Here is a 23,539-nt window from a genome sequence, read left to right as displayed (position 1 = left end):
GCAATGCACACTGTTTAAATTTAGCACTGTCCCAAAGTGCTTCAAGTATTTCTGAATGCCATATATTTTTTGCTACTCTACGCTTGCAGCGTTTTTTTTCCAAATCATCAAAGCGCACAAAATTTCTTGATGAATTTCTGGGTCGACGATTACCACACGTTTCCCCAACAAGATGGAATAACTTGTCACGACTTACTAATACTTAGAGTAGTCTTTTATAATAATATTTTTAATTTTAGGCAGTAGTTGCAGTAGGCCTAATCTTAAAGATTTTGTTAAAAAAAAAAAAAAAAAATTGGTACCAAATACCAACGTATTTTTATAATTAGTAATATTATAAGTATTTTAATCAAATATAAATAGTAAGAAGGAAAAGAAAACTTGACTACATGGCTGCTTGGGTAATCTGTTGGGCCACCGCACGTCACTGAGTGTCATGAGATAAACAATCTGAAATGATGATGTAACTGATGCGATTTAATGTATGGTCAGCATTTTTTAAAATAAATCACAAAAGGGTGTATTGTCACTTGAGAATTATTCTAGTGAAAAGACTGGATTTCATCTTGTACAATGAAGGAATAATTCTCTGCAAAATCGCACATTACAAAATACTCATTTGCATTAAGCACTAACTTCGACTCATTTTGGGAATTTGTTTGTTGTACTGCTATGAAAGAATGGAGTAATAAAAGCTTCAATTAATTAAAGAGAATTTCCAGAAACTCATCAGTTGAATGAGTAATTGTTTATATTGTTGACCTGTATATAATTTCATCCACTACATTATTCAAATATTTTTGTCAGAAGTTTTCTTAAATTATCTTCACTAGGGCAGTTTTAACAGTATCCTACTCGACACTCTTGATAGTAAAGGAATGCAAATCAGTTTTTAAGACAGTGTTTATAAGAATTCATCTCACATTCCAAACTAGTTGTTAGCACTTTGACTGTGCTTCCTATTAGCAGTACTTTTACATTTTGACAGATGCTGCATACACATACAGAATGAGCGCCAAATGATGGCACAGTGACAGTGTTTTTTGACCTTAACTCACAGAATTTAGAAATTCGAATTTTCACATTAGGATAGTGTTCTTTATTCAACCTTTGTATAATTTCACTAACATTGTGTGATTTGTAGGATAAAGAGAGACACAACACACACCTAGCTATCCCTATCTAATGTCATGTTCGTATTAATTTACTATACACAAGAACAATATATTTTATTATTCATAAGTGTCTGAGAGTTTCAATCTGAAATTTTCAGTATATAATGAGACAATATGTATGGCTAACATGCATATTTTTTCAAAATGTATTTTTTTGATTGAAAGTTAAATATAATGGATGACCTTGAAACATTGTTCAAGATCACAGTATTTTTAATATATAACAAATCAAGTTTGTTTCATGAACTTTAAAATGAGATCAAACACATCATGAGTTATTTCAATTTCAAGATTAAGCTGTTTTACTAAAATTGTAATTTTTCCAAAAATTTGAATAATTATTACAAAACAAATACTCGACACAGAGATTCAATTTTATACATTTAATTAACTTTATACTAGCTTCAGTTTTGCAAAGTTTTATGAAAATTAAATGGGGTCAGGTTGTGGCCTGTGTTGATTTGACACGGAATGACCCAACTAAGAATAAGGAAACGAAATAAAATGTGTAACCTACAATACTCATGACTTTCATTTACCATAAAACAGGGGGGTGAATCCGATATAGTATTGTGAAACCGAACAGAAATATTTTTTTAACAAAGATCGGTGCACAGATGTCGCAGGTAATTTGAAAGCATTGTTGACACTCATGTTTCTAACAAAGATAATTTGTCAGCAACAATTGAGCCATTGTGAGCAGAAGTGGTGTAAGTCAAAAATGGGAGTTGAGGGTTTAAGTAAAAGTTCTGTAAAATACAGCGCTAAGTGGCAATTAATATGTTCTTCGTGCTATCCACTGACTATCAATCATTTAAATAAACTGAATATTAATTGCTTCTTTGTTCTGCATTTTACAAATGTTTACTTTAAACTTCATTACCCATTTTTGACTTACACTACTTCTGCTCTCAATGGCTCAATTGATATTTAAATCACACTCAACTCTCTGTGTTCAATAGAGAGAAGGATTCCGAGGTGTGCTACATTTTTGTGTTGGAAAATTCTTGTGGAAAACTTGTACTGTACTTAGCTACATATTTTGTTAATAGAGTAAGTAACATAACATTTAATTTTATAGGAATCCCTTAACAGTTAGTGTAAAGTATTAGAGATAAAATTATTTTCGTTTTTATTTTATGCCCTTTTTAATGTAGTATTATTATTTTGGAAAGTGACTCCGATCATCAGGATATATAAGGAAGAAGCTGGTAATTCATGATTGGGATTAATTTTGTTACTAAGTTGTGCTCCTTTACTCAATTTTCGTTACGCTGTAGGTTAAAATCAACAAGGTGGGTATATGAAAAGAAGCTAGGACCAACAAGTACTGTACAATTGCAATTCAGTGTATCTTTGTAATGTGGTGAAAGTTTAAAATTACGAAAATTAAGCATTAGAAAGGCTTCGGAAGAATATGGAGTCCCTATCACTGATTGATGAATTGAGCTATAAGAAAATGGAGTCCATTTCCTTAACACTTATACTGGGTGTTCAGTTCAAAATGTGTCTTGGCTCGCTGTATGCCTTCATGTGGCTAGCTGATGAGCCTAGAGAATTCAATCTTCCTACACTTCCGCAGCTCAGGTGTATAATCTAAGAGGCAGAGAAGTTGGCTAGCAAGTACGGTGTTCATTCTGAAGAGTACGTGCCGATACGTACGGTAACGCCAGTAGTGGCAGGAATGTGAACTGTTTGGAAATACGTACTGTCGGGATATGGGGAGAGGGTTAAGACGATTACTTACGTATTTGTTTACATTAACTTCGACGGTCAACATGGACACGGAGCATTTGATTTGTGTTGTGGAATGTTACCGTACGCAACCGATGATAACAAATACCCTGCGTACGACTTGCCGGCACAAAACACAGTTCGAAAGAGGTTATGATAGCACACAGACCGTACAGACCGCCATCTGTTGCTATGACGTTCAAGTTATACCGTACACGTTCTCAAGTTCAGATTGAAGAACGCCTTAAATAATAGGCAACTTAGCCACTGGCGTGGCTCAGTCGGTTAAGGCGCTTGCCTGCCGGTCTGAAGTTGCGTTCGGGCGCGGGTTCGATCCCCGCTTGGGCTGATTACCTGGTTGGGTTTTTTCCGAGGTTTTCCCCAACCGTAATGTGAATGCAAGGTAATCTATGGCGAATCCTCGGCCTCATCTCGCCAAATATCATCTCGCTATCACCCATCTCATCGACGCTAAATAACCTAGTAGTTGATACAGCGTCGTTAAATAACCAACTAAAATAAATAAAAAATAAAAAATAGGCAACTTCTCTAACATTTAAGCTGAAACTCGTTTCAAATCGGTGACCCAACAACAGTGACGTCATGACACACTTTGAAATGAACACCCAGTATTTATATTAAATATTGCAAATAACAGCAAAATTTAATTTGGAATCTATTTAATTGTTTGTGGTGCTTAAAATTATGGAGATAGAATGTCCATGGTGGTAAATGTTAGCTCAATCACAAATGGTGGTGTGAGAAAGTATTCATGTAATAAACTTATTCTTGCTTCTTACTAAATAATGATTGTTACAGCTCTTTTGTTAGAGATATTAAAATGTCTACTACTTTATTGTGGGACAAGTCTCTCTACATTTCCATCAAGCAGATGGTCAGCTGTGATGAAAAATACATTGTGCTGGCAGGAAACACTAAGCACTTACCATAGGAAACATGAGTGATGGAAAGAGAATATACAAGCAGTAAAGTAATGGCAAAAGACACCAAAATAGGCCAAGAAAACTTACTTATATACAGTCTGTCTGCTATGAATGTCATTCTGAATCCACTAGGATCTGAATTTGGATCTCTGACATGAAAACCTACTGCATGCATTAGATATTCCAACTAAAGAATTGGGATAAATGTATACAGAGAAATTTCAACTGTTGTGACCACATGACATAACATATCTTTCATATAAATTACATCATAATAATACCATAGTAACAAAAGACATTCAGAAAAATAGACAAAGGACATCTCCTACAACAAGACATGGAATTCTAGTTTTTACATTTTCATTAAGAAAGCAATGCTAATGGATAGAATGGTTTTATTTATTTATTTTTTTTTTTTCAAAAAATGTTGAATTAATATGACAAAAAAGAGGTGTTCTGTGTTTTTATTTGTATCAACCAATATATGTTATATGTAGAGTATTGACAAGGTTTCAGATAATTAAATACGAGAAATTACAAAATATTGATTCCTACACTATATGGAATCTGTTAAAATGTGTCCATACACATTGTTCATTAAACATATTAAATTAAAAATCATTGTGTCCTACATTATAGGGAAAGTGATTCTTCCAACGTTGCAACTCAGGTTCCATTTGACTGGACAGACAAAACACGAAAGTTTTTTTATTTGCATTTGCTTCTCAAACAATGTTTAGTAAGTGCATCTTTCTGTTTATACTCCAGACGACATTCACAATGTGTGCACACCAGAACTGAACCCTTGTTTAAATTCATTTGCTGTGTCTATTAACGAAACTCCAGATTTCGGCATTTTTCTTTGTTATCACACTTGAACATAGCACACACACCTGCTACCATCAATGGTGAAAACACAAAGAAGAAAGAAATTTTCTTCTGTCTCTCCACAGAAAGCCAGGAGCAGCAATTTGCACACGTTACTAATACACAATGAGAGCATCAGAGGGGTTGGTAGCATGTGTTACAGAATGATCTGGCATAGTTTCAATTTTGCGATAAACGAAATTCGCTTCACATTTTATTTATTCATTTATACTAATTAGTTCATAAATGGATTTATTAAAAAAATAAGTACATATAAAACAAATTTATGTTATTTCGCAAAATGAGGTAAAATTCGCTTTATCTGAAAAATTCACGTTATTTCGCGCAATTTGAAAATAAGTCTTACAGTGACCATGTACAATAATGTATTCACAGATTTTTTATGAGAGCAATAGAAACTGTTTTGCTTTTACGAAAAATAAACACCTGTACTAATGGACAATTAGTTGAACCAGGTTCGAATCCATAGCATGACCCTATGAAAGCCAAATAGTAATGAACACAACACGTACCTGGAAGGGGGAAGCCGGCAGTTCCTGAGGCAGCTGCAGCAGCCTCCTGCTGTGCTTGGGCCTGCTGCGCCTGCTGACTGGGATGCAGGTGAAGGTGTGTGTGTGAGTGTGCATGTGTGTGAGCGTGTGTGTGCGCATGGTATTCAGGTGAGATGCCCGCCATCTGCAGCCTCACCATGGGATCTGTCGCCAGTGCCAGCCGCTCTGCTGCCTCCAGCTGGGCTGCAGCCACTGAACCGGGGTGGGGGTGTGTGTGAGGGCCAGGAGGACCTACAGGTGGAGGACCATGTGGACCACCGGGCCCAGTAGGAATACCTGCAACACCATCATGCATTACTATACCACTGCATCTAAGCGCTTTTCTGAAGAACACAAGCTCGGAAACATGCATACCCTTTTCTGAAAACGGGGACTGAGAGACATAATTCTATATTACATGAAAATGAATAAAAATCGCTATTTAAATATTTTGACTTTTTCTTAATTCAAGTAAATCTCGAATATGTGTAGAACTACATTAGATTCAGCAATCAAGAATTTAAGAATAACAGTATATTCATCTGAGTGTAAAGACAGGCATTTTAGCTAGATACTTCTTTTCCAGATTACTACACGGAACAAAATGGCACTGCTGGGGTTTTCCTTGTAGGTTTTTCCTTTATTCCATCATCCATTTGGATTAAATTGAACATAAATGAACGAATGAGATAATTCTATATCCCATGTATCTAGCGCTTTAGTCTCCACGATCACAGGATACACGCATCGTGTCATGCAGTTTATCACCATTTATGGAGAGAATAAGATATGGGAAAACTAGAGATACGACATTTTATATATAGAACTTCAGATAAATTCAGAAAGAAACAGACTGAAATGGTTTGGATATATTAAAGGAATGGAGGAAGACAGATTACCTAGGAGAATGTTCAATTTGAAATTGAAAGGTAAAAGACCCAAAGAAAGATCTCAAATGAGATGAATTGACTAAATTAAAAATAACAGCAGCTCGTGGTTTCCAATGGGAGGAGATATTAACTAACCAGCATGGAATGATAGACATATGAAGGCAGATCTGTCATCGACCCTTTATATGAAGAGGACACAATGAAAGGGGGAGGGTGGTGATGATTATTCCCAATTCTGTTAACAGATTTTAAAATTATCAAAATGTATGATTCTTAGGTGCATCTGTAGTTCAGCATTGGTGTTATGGGATTATTTCATATTTGCCTTACAGCTGAGGGAAAATTATGGGGAAAAAAATACAACCAGGGCCAAGCAGGATCCACATACATGTGGAATCTCTTATTCAGTAGGTGACTACATAAACATGGATTTGTATGCAATGTCAAGAAAGAGAAGTACTGACTATTACATATATGTAGCAATGAATGTCACATTAATTCTAAATCCTGTGCTCAATTCAAGTGAATACTCATGAAAAGTAATTTAAATGTCAGGCTGCAACATACCGTACTTATTACTATGATATGATCAAGTGAATAGTGATTTTTAAATATGGTTCTTATGTATTATGAGAGAAAAAAAGAATACACAGTATAAATGTTGTTGTCTAGTGCCTTGCATTTGGCAATGAAGCTATTAGCAGACAGTATAAATGTCACAATCCTGAACTCTGAATATACACAATGTATATATTTGAAATCTTCCATCCTTTATTTGCTATTACATGTTCATTATCGTACGCGTAATATAGGAATTGAGTGTGATCCCAAAACTCGCTCAGTCCATTTGGTCATTTTTATTATTTATACATTATATATGATTATATTTGAGACTTCTATCATTACATTTTAAGCTTCTTTTCTTCCAAAATAATGCCAATCCTTGTCTAAAAGTTTGTTATTGTACATGTCACTTGAAAACTCACTCAGTCTGTAGACAGGTGGATAAAAAAAAACTAGCCCAATCCTTTCATAAAAATGGACTTAGTGTGTTTTTGGATCACACTCTTCAATTGTGTTCAACGTAACTTAGTTAAACTCTGTCAACTGTTTATTGCAACATGGTCTACTGTAAGACAAATATAAATTAAGAATAAGTAGATATATTTCAAAAGTAATTAGAATGATTAGATTTTTTAAGGGCATTTTAACATGTGAATATTATCTCCGCTCAAAATATGCTCCTTTGGGAAGACTTCAAAAGTGTAATTTTAGTATTAAATACAAAGAAACTCTTCGAATTCTGTATTTACTTGACTGATGGTTTCCAACACCTCAAAATACAGTTGTCGTTCAAATATGCTGGACTTGGTTGTCCTACCAGTGTTATCCATGTCTGTCATGATGGACACTGTAAATCAAAATCATTATCTTCATGACAGGATAACAGGCGAGGATGAGTGTCAGTTGAACTTTAACGTGAACATGTTCTCTTTAATCTTTGATATGCCATAAATCTGGTACCTAACATGTAACACTCAGGTTTATTTACTTTCCAAAGGAATATTTATTGGCCTTAAAAATCCATTACCATCCAGAATCTGCAAACCTCGAAACTTATGGCAAGTATCAATACCTTGATCACTGAAAACAATTCCTAAATTTCGTTTAAAAATAAATGGTCTGCCTAAAAACACTTTGGAGTAATTGCATTGCTGATTTTCTGTATTATGAAAGATGTGTAATAATCGTACATCATGCAAATCTAGTCTTTCAGGTGAAGCTCCCTGTAAAGCAGATTTAAATAATTTCAAGGGAAAAATTGTTCCGGGGCCGGGTATCGATCCCAGAACAATTTTTCCCTTGAAATTATTCAATCGTACATCATATTTTTACTAACGAGACAAGTCACAGTTGTCTAATTGCTCTAGCATCTACAGAAGGAATACTGTGGATATGCATGCCTGTCTAGAGGCTATGAAGTGGAGCCCCACTACTAGACCACCCAACGACAAACCTGTAACACGTCCTCGGGAAACTTAATTAATTCAAGTCTCATTTATTAGTCTACGAATAGCCAAAAGGCAAAAGACCTTTGGGACGACTGAATAAATGACTTAATTGAGACTGTTAATAGACCAGGAGGTTTAAAACTGAAAAAGATATTGGTGTAAAAAATTTGTATTATAAATAGATAAATGAAAAAGATATAAATTTAGAAATGTGAACTGTGAAAGAAGTGTGAAGAGTGAATGAAGTTACAATAACAAGAGAACACATTGCAAATCAAGATTTTCAGGTATAACTCCCTGTAAAGTTGATTTGAATAATTTCGAGGGAAAAATTGTTCCGGAGCCGGGTATCGAACCCGGGACCTTTGGTTTAACGTACCAACGCTCTACCACTGAGCTACTCGGGAACTCTAACCGACACCGATCCAATTTTTCCCTCTATATCCACAGACCTCAAAGTGGGCTGACAACCGTCAAGCAACCAACTTCGAGTGCACACTAACTCCGTGTGACTTAAATTGTGGTTTTCTGTTAACGAACAGTGACGTGTATTATGCAAATCAAGATTTTCAGGTATAACTCCCTGTAAAGTTGATCTGAATAATTTCGAGGGAAAAATTGTTCCGGAGCCGGGTATCGAACCCGGGACCTTTGGTTTAACGTACCAAAGCTCTACCACTGAGCTACTCGGGAACTCTAACCGACACCGATCCAATTTTTCCCTCTATATCCACAGACCTCAAAATGGGCTGACAACCGTCAAGCAACCAACTTCGAGTGCACACTAACTCCGTGTGACTTAAATTGTGGTTTTCTGTTAACGAACAGTGACGTGTATTACATTGTAATAATTCATTAAGCTCTCAATTAACTTCGACAGCAATTTAGTGAGTTCCAGTACAATCCAACTATATCTATGTATGTGGGTACAAGACAAGCAAAACAATCTTTCTTTTCTTCTTACTCTGCTTAACCTCATCCTTTAATCCGAGTTACACACCATTACAGATACACTACAGTGATTGTACACTAAACATCTCACAAATGACGGCCTCCCTAGTCATGGGACTAGCATGACGCAGGACCACTGCAGAGACATCACAGGACAATCACACGACAATAGACAAACACCTAGTCCTGTGGACGGAAGATAAATTTCTTCCAATACCCACACCAGGAATTGAGCCTCAGATCACTTAGTTAGGAAGTGCACATGCTACCTATATAGCCACAATGGCAGACTGAAATAAGAATCAAAAGTGCAAAATAAGCCATGCCACTAACTGCAGCTCAGCAATCGTTGCCAGTTTCTATGTCATTTACTGTATAATGACTGAGTGATTGTGGAACAAGTTTTCTTCAAATACATCCGGCTTTCCTGCCATTAAAATGTTACCATTTCTCTTTTTACTGCATCATTGTAGCTCACCAACCTGAACCCACAATATTAATGAACTCTTGTAATTTACCTAATCTTTCTAATCGTTCTCGTTCTAGTTGACTGAGGGCTGCCTGACTTGGCCCAGTGGGTGTGGGATACAGACCAAACTGATGCAGTGCAGCTGCCCCTTGAGGGCCACCTGGACCCAGAGTAGGGTACCTGCAACACGCACATATAGTATATGTATCAAATATGAATGAGGTCCCGCCCACCTCATTGCATATTACATGACTAGTGTGAACTAGTCAGTTTGTTTTATTACCATTAAGTACGAGAAAAATTCGTACCGGCACAGGGAATCGAACCCAGGACCTCTCAGCTGTGCACGCTGAGCGCTCTTAACCAACTGAGCTATGCCGGGACACGATCCATGACGCCAGCCGAACTCCTCTCGTAGTATTATGTTACGGCCTTACTACCTGCATTTAAGACGATACACGTCATATATATACAGGAGCGCATATTAAATGACTTTATGGCCATATTCAACAACAGTTTCTGAAAACTGTTTAACATTTTATATGTATCAAATATGAATGAGGTCTCGCCCACCTCATTGCATATTACATGACTAGTGTGAACTAGTCAGTTTGTTTTATTACCATTATAGTTGTATGCAATGAAGTAACACATACATAAGATAGTATACAGCTTGTAAACAAGCATACCTCCTGTGCAAATCCAACCAGTGTGGGTCTATGGTGTTTGGCATACGGGGACCTGCACCCGCTGTCTTCATCAGCTCATCTTTCAAGCGGTCACTCAGCTCTCGTTCCCTCAGTTCACGTATCTCTCTTTCCCTCTTCTCACGTTCCAGATGCTCCAGCTCCAACCTGCCACAGCACATAACATACTGATTTATACAAATATAATGGGGTTACGGTATATATTCATATGCGGACAATACTGTAATTCTATTTGGTGAAAAATCTTGGAAAGACTCATATTAATATGAATAATGGGCTATAGGTAATTAAAAAGTGGTTGGATTCAAAAGCTCTTTCCTTAAACACATCCACAACAACTGTTGTTCCGATTTCACTAAGGTCCAGTGGTCTTAAATCTCTTCAAACTTCCCTTAACATAAAAATTCATCATTCTGATTGTTCTTTTCAAAATTGTGAATATCCTATCTTAAATGAATCCTCAGAAGTTATATATTTAGGCATTACAATCAACCAGCATTTACGATGGAATAAACATATTTGTACTTATACAATAAAGGTACAGGTAAAAAGGTATCCCCGTAACATGCCATGAAGGCACTTGGGGAACATGGAGGTAGAGCCCCATGCTTTCCATGACCTCGGCACTAGAATGAGGTGGTGTGGTCAGCACCACACTCCGACCACCTTTTACCCCCGGGAAAGACCTGGTACTCAATTTTATAGGAGGCTGAGTGAACCTCGGGGCCGTTCTAAAAGTATGGCAACGAGAAAAAATCCTGTCACCACCTGGGATCGAACCCCAAACCTTTCAGTCCGTAACCAGCTGCTCTACCAACTGAGCTACCCGGCTGCCTTTGTACTTACACAATAGATTACATAAATCAATTTACAGTAAAAGCCCATTTTAATGTTTCAATTTTTAAGGAATAATCTGTTAAGTCCCAGACAAATTACCGTAAGAATAATGTCATTAATTCCCGCTTTCAAGGAAAAATGATTAAGAAAAATCATGCTTTTAAGAAAGACTTCTCAAGTGAATTTTGTGATAATGAAGCCTGAAATATCGAATCGACTTTCAATAATAATCAATAGTACCATCATATTCGATAGTTCATCTCAATTGAGAGCAATGCAGTGCCACAAGGCTTCACAAGGGCTGGACCAGAGATGGGTCCATACACTTAGATATACTTTGGTGCTTTCTGTACTCCATATATGCGATGATTGTCTTAAGTCTAATAGGTGGCCTGGGTGGCATTTCTGAATTCCACACTGACAAATGGGCCATCCTGCCTCAGCCCCTGATAGAGTTAGGTCCCATTTTGCAGATGAGTAGCCTGATAAGTCCCAGGGGCCTGGAGCTCCAAGCCCTTCCTCATCTTCTGACACTATCAAGCAGGCCATCCTCCTCATTCCCTGATAGAGCTAGATCCCGTCCACATACAAGTAGCCTGATAAGCCCCAAGCCCTCCCAACATCAGCATCAGAAATCTATACTATCCTTAAGACTTCACCTCAGCCTATTTTTATTATTGCAAATGACATGAAATGAAAGACGTGGAGAGTGTTGGTGGAATGATAGAAACAGAAGTACCCCACGAAAAATCCTCTGCAACATTTGCTTTGTCCACTACAAATTCCATCACGATCTGGCTGGGAATCGAACCTGGGACACATGGATGGAAGACCAGCACACTAACACTTGAGCCACAGATGCAGCAAGGATTAGGGTCACTATACAAAAAAAAAAAAAAAAAAACTTAATTACCTATAGAATTGTTATATTATTTTTATTCCTGGTTATCATTTCGCGTCTAAGTTATAATGTCTCCCACAAACAAGTCATCACAAAATACCACGTAACAGGTAAAAAAGGATAGCTCCTCTTAAAGGTTAGCAGTCACTACTTCTAAGCACTCTTCCCCTGTTATGCATGAACGAATGTTCACAGAAATAAGTAGCTTTACAGCTTTCCCTCGCTGATCTGACTTTTCAGTATTGCTAGAATGAAAGGAATACTTTTACAATCTTGTTATAAAGCACTAACATCCTTCAACATTTATATGACTTCTAAAAACTGATTTTGTGACACCCTGTTATGGAAGCTTATCTGCACTGCTTTAAATTATCAGAGTCATCACTAGTAAAAATGTTTAACAGAAGAAGAAACAATAGAACACATCCTACTTCAATGTAATAACACCAACCGTAAACTGCAGAAAAGGATGAAAAACCACTCGTTACATGAAATTCTCACCAATACACAGCTCTGGGAAACTGCATGTGGACATTGTGTAATCAGCTTACAGCTGGACATACGTATTAAGTAAGTAAAAACTGATTTTTTAACTATGAAAATATTATAAATGTCTACAATATACCAATAGCTATTTGATGTGTATTTGTCCAAAATTAATTACATAAATCCCTACTTAAACCATACAATTTATAAAAGAAGTACTGTAATATATTTGTCCAAAATTAATTACATAAATCTACTTAAACATACAATTTATAAAAGAAGTACCACAGTCTAGTACATACAGTCACGAAGCTCAATACGTAGGGAATATGCATCCAATGACAGTTGAACTTTAGTTGCTAGCCACTAGGATCACTACTATCGCACAGTCTATTGTTTCTAGTACTCTCAGTTGCTAACTGCTTGGAGCATTGTATCGCGAGAAATGCAAAAAATCACCTCAAGCTTCGTGACTGTATGTACTGTCTTTGTGCTACGAGTTGGCGCGGGAAGTAGATAGGCGGGACGGGGGAACTTTACGCTACACTCTGACCTGAAAACTTCAGTCCACTTACTTGGCTACAAGGGAACAGAGTCAGACATAGAAGATTCTGCATCTTCGGTGTTGTCGCTATGACTATCATTATCACATTTTTTCAAAATTGCTGGAGTATGATCTGTCCATGATAATCGTCTGTTTATGTTCCAGCCGTGTATATTAATTCAAATCTCTCAACAAAGCCATTAGCCCCACCGCCCCCATCCTGATGGACAACAATGAGTGTTCTAGACACATTTATGGTAGTCAAAACTCCCGTAACATTTTTATTGTGCCAGCACTTGGGAAACGCTAAATTGTTAGGCCTACCCATCCGCATCTCGTCCAGATACAAAATCGGCTTTTCCACTTTCCTAAGCTTTCTTATTTGCTGTAGATATTATCTTCACGTATTCTAATTTACAGTGTTTTCCTCAATTTTTTTTTGCTGCACACTTCTTGCACCTGAAATCCTTTTTCTTCAGTATTCGTCTTAATTTGTCTTTCATTTCAAATCAATTTTCTCTTGTAAAAGGGTAGAAGTTTGTTGCAGCTTGGTACTATTTTTTTTTACTTGTTATTTAACGACACTGTCATAACTAATGAATGTCGATTGAATTGATGATTGCGAGATGGTATTTGGCGAAATGAAACCAAGGATTCGCCATAGATTACCTGACATTCACCTTCCACTTGGGAAAACATCGGAAAAAAACCCAATCAGATAGTCAGCGCAAGCGGGAATCGAACTCACTCCCGAGCACAACTGCAGATCAGCAGGCAAACGCGCTACCTTGTCAATCTCCTGTCGAAGTCATCTACTTTGCGTTTCGGTAGTCTGGACGTTTCCCTTTTTTTTCTCCCTCAGGTGTCGACAACGCACTTTCTTCTGTGCAGTCTTTCATTTCATTCCTTATACGCTCTATTGTTCTTGTGGATAGATTAGAGTACTTTTCTACCTTTGCTGTAGGTTTCGTAAGAGGAATGCAAAGGCACTGTTGTTCTTTTTCTTCATCACAGAATTATTTTGCACTTCTAATAATATTCCTTTCTTCGCTATAGATTGTCAATCCTTGTTTCCTCTTTGTCGACATATTTACAATAAACAAAAAAAACTGCTATAAACCTAAATAACAGTATACAATAACATCAATTCTATTAACTATATTATTATCAACACTATTAACACGAAAAGCAAAGGATAACTAAAGCAATACAAAGATTTGCGGTATACTGAAAACAATTGTCTTGTTGAAACTAATAAAACTATTATTTTCACAAAGTCACAAAGACTCATAGACACGTTTAGTAGATGTTTGTGAAACAGGAATATTGCAGTGAACAGCGCGGTGTGCATGGCGACTGTTTCCCCTCCACCCCGTCTAAGTACTTCAGACGACTTCTCCTGGCGTGACAACAGTACTAGACTATGGTATTACTGTAATATCCTACTTTTTGGGACTGTGAAACTATCTTTTATGTGCAATTAACGAAAATATTTCACTTAAAATATAAATCACAATATCATTTGTGACGTAACTGAATTCTTGTGAAATGCATAATATGTACATACAATAATAAAGCATGTGCCATCTTTCTAACTCACTTCTTTAAATTTCGAAACCTTCGCTGCATATGAACTTTTTTATTATTATTATATGTTATTAATATAGAAAATAATTATTAGACTCAAAGCTATGACTCGATGTTCTGCTATAGTATCAATGTTCTTATAAAATGTAGATCATGATAACAAGCTCAAGACATCATCTCTTACCGAAAAGAGTTTCATTCACATACTGTTTACCGAAGTTAAAATACAGTAATGAAATTGTGTGTTAAATTATAACTTATATGGTACAGTTATGAGAACACTGAACATCATACTACTGTACAATAAATGATCATGAAAAATATGACAAATGCTACATAATTATAGTGCAATAAATATGAATGCAACATTATGCAAATTATTTAAAGTAATTGTGACAATGTGTGTCATAAACAGCAAATGCATTTTCAATATAATTAGACTAGTGTGGTTTCTGAAAGAATCTGATGAAATAATTAAATGATTTTTCCTAGAACACAACTTTCTTCCACATGACGTGTTCAATTTCCAGAGAGAGAAATAAAAAGAGAATCTAAGAAAATAGCAATTAATTGAAATTAAAAGATTCTAGAGACCTGGGCAAAGAAAAAGTTAAAGAGTTACACTTGAACAGAGAAATATTTATGAACAAGGGCATTAATCTGTATTCTGCAAACATGTATTTAATGGTATACAGAAATTAATTCTTGCTTCCATTTGTAGTTTCATTGCTTCTTTGCAGCCAACTTCACACAGACTTATTTTCTTTCTTGTTAGTATGCATATTTACTTAAATCTGCTTACTTCCTGTGATACACTTAAATTTCACTGCATCATATCGCACTCATCTGAAGAATCGCATGAATCGGAGAAAAAAAAAATTTGTTGCTATAATTGTTATGTAACCGCATTCACTACATCCTATCATACGCATCGGCTTTCAGTAAATCTGTCCACGATTCTCAGAAGAGCAACTTTTCTGATCTGTGCGATCATGGCTTTATTTAATAAATCAATTGTAATTGCTGAACTGTTAATATTATGTTGTGCCACGTTCAGTGTCGAGCCAAAATGGAAGACAAAAAATGTATTTTGCTTGCAGAAAACTACGAATTATATAATTTGAGATATCCCTATTATAGAATCAAGTCGTTTGTTACATACTGTATATTATGACATACAACCAATACCTCTTTTGTTTCTTTCTCTTCAGTTAATAAGCATGAAACAATTACAAATTATTCTTTGCTATCACACATGATTAATAGGTCTAACCTGAAAACTCCTCTGTAATGTCAATATTGTAAGTCATATGTTTTAAATAGCTGATAGAATGTTTTAAACAGCTGATAGAGAATCCGATGAGGCTCTGGGTAGAGCCATTACAGTGAATGCACTGCATTTAAAATGTCTGTTGTGTGAAATTCATCCGAGGAGTGCAATACAATGTAGTGAACACATACCTTAATTTCACGTTCTTTTCTTTTCAAAATTATTTTTTAATCTATTTGACTAACTCACCTCTCCCTGGCACTGGGTCCATACATGCTATTCAGTTGATAATGCAACATGGGATCAATACACTGTGGAGGCAGTCCAAGACCAGTACGAGGCAGTGTGCCTGGAGAGAATCCTGCATGGGGCCTGGCATACTCACTGCAATTATAACGAAACAATGAATTTACTGATATTGATGTATGTCTCTTTAAAATATCTACTTTCATACAGCCATCTTTGACAAATTTATTTATATTCAAGGAGCAATGTTTAAATTTGGATAACAAAGGTGCTGTTCAATGTGAGAATAAAAACATTATGTATGGTAAATCCAAAGTTTTCAAATTGTAATGTTTTGCTGGTTTAAGCCACCAAAAATGAAGTTTTCTATTATTGTATTCCATATAGCTTGCATTAGCATTGTAGTTTTGAGATGTTGAACAAGTTAAAAGTTATAAAAATATATATACAATACATAGCAAGTAGATTAATTCAATTTACAAGCATAAATTATTCATCAGTTGAGTAACAATGTTGTTAATTCTGTTTTGAACCTTTCTCTTGGACCAGGAAAGGTCACTATATTCAGTATTGTTCAGGTGGTCGCATACCCGGTATTAGCTGAGGCTAACGCTGCTTTGGATTTTTCCTGTTACTTTTGAGAGGGGTCAAATACCGAGTTTAAGTGACAACACGTGTTTTCTTAACACTTGGGACTCTCTTTTGATGTTTCTTTGAAAAGGATGTCCATACATGCTTCAATACTTTCTGGCCCCATTTTGTTCAATTGGATTTTATATTGCAAAGTGAAAGTTTTTATTTTATTTTAGAAAATTATAAATGTTTGGTGAAATGCCTGCATTCAAAGAAAGGTTTAGGAACTTTCAAAGGGAACTAATAAACCAGAATAGAATTAGAAATCCACTGACTTTACAAAGACTTGACAGTAATTATTCCATTATAACTGAGCTACTGGCCTGACAAACATTTTCTCTACAGAGTACCATGTATTATTCGAAGAAAATTCTTCTAGCAAATAATAGTGAATACATTTCAAGTCAGCTAGAGAGAGGGACAAACTTGCAACCCCTTCCATTTTGGTGTGAATGTCATTTGAATTTTATACTTAACAAAATACTCATAAGTGACCAGTGCCAGGTTAAGAAAATTGGGCAGTGTACTGAAGACTGTAAGTGAACTCCTTTTTTATAACAGCTGAGACTAACAGAGGGTTGATGGAGATCTGATTTGTGTCTTATATTGAAATTCTTAATGTTTTGATTGGTACTAAATGTATCTAGTTTCTAATGCAAAACATCATCAGGGAAAGAATGTACTCACAAGGCAAGGTCAATAATTCTAAATTTCAGAAAATCTTTTTACGTGATGTCCTTTACAGCTAAGCACACCTGTCATTATTCTTACAGCTCTCTTTTGTAAAAGAAAAATATGCTTAGCTTCAGATGAGTTGTCCCAGATTATTAATCTATACTATTTCATTCCAGAATGCGTGTTTACTGTATTTAAGGTGTTTACTGTATTTATTCAAATGTAAGACAAAATTTTTTTTTTTCCTAATTCTCGAATCCAAACATCTGGAATTGTCTCAAAATCGCAGATTAAGGAATATAGTTACACTCACTCAAAGTCAATGTTTTTACATTGGTTAGAATATAGCTGGGATGCCGAGTAAATGATCACCAACGTAACAATGGCTACATAATTATGCAGCTGAAAATAAAATTTATGATAGCCAATAGGAATACCATAAAATGTAGTCTCAACAATTATTTTAATTTAAACGCCATCACAAACTGTTTTTAAGTCATTAGTAGACCAGTAAAAGCAGCAAGAGTAGGTGTTTTTTATGCAAACGTTCCTTGCAATCAAAATAAATCCAAATAATTGTCATTCCATCAAAAGATGTGGTTCAACAAGTTCGCAGTTTCCAACTGGTTCTTGTAGACATTACAATGCAAACTTCAAATCAATGGTAATAAATGAAGCAGAAACCACGAACAACTGTGCGGCAAGAAGAAAATTTGGTGTCATGGAAGCAAGTGTTTGTAGGTGGCATTAAATGAAAGACAAGTTAAAGAATGTCAACTCATCACGTAAATCTTTTCGTGGACCAAAGAAACGAAGATTTCATGATCTGGAGCATCAGATTGTGCAGTATGTGTGTGAGAAACGAAATGGAGGTTTCTCCATTATGTTGTGCCAACTACACAACCTTCATTGAACTCTATGGGCAATTACTAGTCAAGATGGTTTTGTTGATTCAGTTTCATATTAAACAGTTACAGTCCACTTCAATTATATATTAAACAATCTCTGATACGTGAATATCCATGATCTCATACAGCAGAAGCTATAACATAGCCTAAATAAATAATAGATAAATGATAGAAAAGTTTTAAGGATGATAAAATAAACCTGAATCATTTTAAAAGGTACAATTATTGAAAGTACAATGTTGACAAACAAAGATACAAATTATAGGGAGATGATAAAAATGTAGGCTAAGCAGCCATGATTGGTTGAAAAACATTGCTCTATACCGTTTCATTGGTCAAAAGTAGTATGATGTAGTAAAAGTCTAATAGTCAACATTAAACGCCAGTTTATTTGCATTAAACCAAGATTCCAAACTCTTTAATATTGCAGCCATAAGTCATGACTAAATTCTAATGTATCCCACAATTGAAGTTCCCTAAATGACAAGATAAAAAATATGACTACCAGGCAAATTATTAAGGCAGTTTTTAATTTATGAACAAATAGTTCTTTCAAATACACATTGTAAACAAGAAGACAAGAATGTGAAAGGTAATACTGTACAATTTTTATAACTCAACAGAACGAAGCAAACTGAGTGATAAGATCTGTATCAAGTATTGAGAATGAAAATAAAATAACGCAGCATTCCCCTGTTTGTATAAAATATTTCAAAACATTAGGTATTAGGCTTAAGGGGATCCAGTAGGCAAAATTTCTTGAGAAAAAAAAAAAATTCGATTTTTATGCTACATTGCTTTCTGTTTAATTTGACACATATATATCATTATTCTATCTTCCCAATAACTATTTCTAAAACAAGTGTGAATAAGGCCCTGGAATTCTTAATAAGTTTAGTGAATTCTCTAATGCTTGCACTTAAAATTTAATTTGAAATTATTATAAAATTATTACTATTTTTATAATTATGTATACAAATAGATATTAATTTCTTTCAGATTTTTTTTATTTTTTATAGTTATCTTTGGAATGATCACTTCAGACTCAAAATTTTATTTTGCACTTTGAGACCATACAGTTAAGTGAAACAACTACATTATTATAAGGTTAGAATTAAATAAAACTTAACACACCAGCATGAACTTCTGTAATTCTATTTCGGATGTTAATGTGCAGAACTTGACACCACCCACCATTCTGTGCATACGTATACACAAATTATGGCAAAATTATCCTCAATTTCTATTGGTCATTGTTATATGCTGTCAAATAATTTGCACAGTAAAAACTATTACATTATAAAACTTTATTTTTGGACTGTAATCTCTCCTTATCCAAGAATAAGTACCGTATTCAAAGATAACCTCAGCAACTTTTTTTTTAAATGTATTTTTAACTCCTAGCATCTTAATCTAAAGAGTTTTATAGAAAACCTAGAATTTATTCACACAGTGTATTCATAGACTGTGGTAATATCAATCAACAACACTGTTCTTATGGCATTATTCCCCCCCCCCCCCACTATTTCCTTTCCAATGTCCTGACACATGCTGCAGTAGCAACCTACCAACAGAGCATTTACAGGTTTTGCTATTATCCACAATTTCATTTATCTGTGGTAGGTTTGGGAATGTATCCCCGCAGATACTGTAGTTAAAGAAACAGGCATCAGAATTATGACTTAAAAGCGAAATACGTTTCAATTATGTATGTTTATTCCTCTATGTATGTGTGTGTAGGTGTTTCATAACAGCATAAATGTTTTGTACCTCAGTTGGCGCAGGGCTGGTGTATCAGGGTAGCCCTGCCGAGGGGTGAAGCGATCATATGGAGAAGTGATGGTCTCAATGGGACCACGTGACGGAGGCTTTGGTCCCTCAGGTTTCTCAGGAGTTGCAATCTTGCGCTGAAACATACCATTCACAATCATCTCTCTAAACAAACAAATAAATTTTAGAAAAGTCAAATTACACTTGATAGATATTCTGCATATCCTGACGAGTATACTTAATTTATTTTAAATTTTCTAACCATGCAGTTACAGAAGTCACAGTTAAATGCAAATGTGTTATTAGTATGAGAAATTTAAAAGTAATGCTAATTACATGCGTAAGAGCCAATGAAAATATGTATTAATCAAAATATTAAAATAAAGAAATCCTATGAATAAAATGTATCTTCAAATTAGAATCTCTCAAAGTTAAATAAGAAGTATTTTCACAAATTTCAATAACAACAGACAGCTTTTTTTGTAACATTTTGCCTTTATGTATCATACCAATTTTCAACACTAGTCTACAACTGTTACTAAATGTATATTGTCTGTAATTTTAAATATACCGTATTTACTCACATAATTTTCGCACCCCAATTTTTAAACATCAATTTTTCTCTCGAAATTATTCAAATCAATTTTATTTACAGAGAGTTATACCACAGTCTAATACATACAGTCGCGCAACTTCAACACTTTTTTTGCCAACATTCGCGACACTAGTGCCCAAGCGGCAGGCAAGGCACTGGTCATAGGGTTGATACAGTCTCATTCAGCCAGCACGTGCTTTAAAGGGATGCGAAATGTTATAATAATGTTTTAATCATGCATCGGAATAAAGGCAATGTGTGGAATGACGAAAATTGCAGTAACAACAAGTTTAAATCTCCGAATTTGTCGTTCTTCAGATTCCCTAAAGACCAAGGGAAAATCATAACTCAGTCATAACCAATAATCCACGTTGTAGGTAGCCTACGTATTGTGTTCTATAAAACATTTATTAGTTATCAGTTACCTATTTGTATGTCAGGAAGGAGAGTTTAAATAGAAACAAACTAAATACCTGTTACAGTATATTATTTTTTTGCAGAGATCATATGTGTAAATGTGTAACCATTCCGATTTTGGATAATGTATCTACAGTTTTTAATGCAAGTAATTCCATAATTTTTGTATTCATGTTTTTTTCTTTATATTTTTCAAAAGTTGAATGTTATATTGCATTAAAGTAGGGATCATAGCGTTAATTTTTCAAGAATTCATGGAGTATTGTAATCCTTTTGCAAAATATTCACTTCTTGAATAAATCCACTGTGTCGATAAATTTCTGATGTGTTTGTGTAGATTCATGTGGCAGACATATTAAATTCTCAAGAAATAAAAGAGCCTTTTTAAATTTAATATAAAAAGCAATCTTTTCTGTAATAATTTGCATGACTGTTATTGGTGTTGATTTTACATTCCCAGTGATTATTTGCGCCGTTCAGAGCAGAAGTGGTGTAAGTCAAAATTAGGTAATGAGGTTTAAAGGAAAAATTCTGTAAAATACAGCGCAAAGTAGCAATTAATATATTCTTCGTGCTATTCATTGAATACTAATAGTTTAAATAAATTCAATATTAACTTCTACTTTGCGCTGTATTTTACAGAATGTTTACTTTAATCCTCATTAACCACTTTTGACTTACACCACTTCTGTTCTGAAAATAAAATTAGGCCTACATTTTCTGAGTTAATTGAAGTTACAATTTTTTCAACAAAATTGTGTGTTCATTTATTTGTTTTCATCTATGTCATATTAACAGTAAGTGCATGTAAATTACGTATTATATAGGTAGGATAAGTTAAAATTAAGCTTGTGTGTGAAAACTGGAAATGTAATGTAAAATGCGGTAAACTTGCCCTAAAAATTTAAACCATAATATCAGCACTATCTGTGACTCAAAATAATAAAGGAAATACCGGTTCTTAAGAAACTGAAAAATAATGAACTTCATAAACCAATGATTGTCATGTTAAGGTTTAAATCCTCCCCTTTTTTATTTTCAAGTTTACCTCAGCGGCCGAGTTTAATCCAATTTGCGGTATGGAAAATAGTTAATTTCTCAGGAAATAGGGAGAGGAGTTCACCACGCGATGTACCCTACGAGATATGCCCTACAATTTTGAAGCTACTAATTTTGACTCTTCTCATAGGAAATATAAAGTTCCAATGATTCATAAATATATTTAGGAATGAATTGAATTAACCGTCCACGTACGAACAATTATACTATTTCAAACCATGATACGTGATCAGGACCATGATTCAGTTGTAAGAAGCAGAAAGAATTACGTTTATTCCCAGCTTCTCAAACTTGTAGATTAACTGCGTGTGAAATTCTTCTAGGATTCTAAAGTAAAATTAATAAGAACCATATAGACTTACAGTATAGCATAAAAATATAAAATAAATTATGCAAACCTGTTTTCTGATGTGTTATCATATGTCGTGTGCACACTTTTAACTTGCCTGCCGCTAGAGGGCTACTGTCATGCCAGCTGTCAAATGTTGTCATATTTTATACGTATGAGTTGCGCGACTGTATGTATTAGACTGCGGTTATACCTGAAAGTTTGATTTGCTGAATTTTGGACTTAATTCTTTTCTCTGCGTAATTTTCGCAACCAAGTGTTTAAATTCCTATTTACATTTTCTTTTTACTTTAATTTTAACTGGTCAGTTAAAACGGGAAAATACAGCACACCCCATGGCTTACCATCCTTGATTAGCTGTGACAAAGGGTTTATTTGTTGCCAAGGTCACCAAACATGCAGTTGACATCAGGTTTGTTTCTTTTCTCAACCTGATTAGTTCTCCTAAAGGGTGGGAATTAGCAGAAGAATGGGATCTGATGCAGTTCAGTTCTTTGAAATAAAATGCTGTTCTTCATAATGTCATGTCATTCTTTTATTTCCTCGTGTAATTTACGCACCCCTACTTTGGAATGTTCGGAATGGATTCCCCTCCCCCCCCCAAAGGTGCGAAAAATACGCGAGTAAATACGGTAATTACAGAAAAGATTCGAGTTGATTGAGGTTTTTTAAATGAAGACCATTCCAACAAGCAGTGTGAAGCTGTGATCAGGAAATATCAGTTAGCTGGAAGTGAGGGCAGGCAACAAAGAATGCATGAAGCAACAAAATACCAGCTGGCAGCAGAGGCCAATATCAAGTGCATGAAAAGCAGATGCCAGCAGAAAAGGCAGGAGAGGACAATGGCCAGAGATAGTGACAGGAAAAGGGAAGACTGTCAGACGAAATTAGAGTGCCCTCATTATGTGAGAGTGGGATAGTGGGTAAAGGTTTACATAGGAGCAAATAGGAGAGAGACAGGA

General features: G+C 35.2%; 1 protein-coding gene across 14 annotated transcripts in view; it reads right to left on the bottom strand.

The window, feature by feature from the left end:
• Gug (arginine-glutamic acid dipeptide repeats grunge) overlaps window positions 1-23,539 on the bottom strand; it is a 257,116-nt gene that overhangs the window by 32,298 nt on the left and 201,279 nt on the right. For 13 of the 14 annotated variants that reach the window (XM_069825188.1, XM_069825191.1, XM_069825193.1 and 10 more), the window contains 5 exons: window positions 20,158-20,294; window positions 16,175-16,309; window positions 10,283-10,447; window positions 9,643-9,773; window positions 5,254-5,568 (listed from right to left, as the gene is read on the bottom strand). In XM_069825188.1, coding sequence (XP_069681289.1) covers window positions 5,254-5,568; window positions 9,643-9,773; window positions 10,283-10,447; window positions 16,175-16,309; window positions 20,158-20,294 — 883 coding nt within the window. The remainder of the gene's footprint in view (window positions 1-5,253; window positions 5,569-9,642; window positions 9,774-10,282; window positions 10,448-16,174; window positions 16,310-20,157; window positions 20,295-23,539) is intronic. The other variant, XM_069825198.1, reaches the window with a different exon arrangement.

This window comes from Periplaneta americana, chromosome 1 (genome assembly GCF_040183065.1).
Source record: "Periplaneta americana isolate PAMFEO1 chromosome 1, P.americana_PAMFEO1_priV1, whole genome shotgun sequence".
Classification (NCBI taxonomy): Eukaryota; Metazoa; Arthropoda; class Insecta; order Blattodea; family Blattidae; genus Periplaneta; species Periplaneta americana.
Note: the sequence above shows the minus strand (reverse complement) of the source record. Positions and strands in the feature narration are given on the sequence as shown.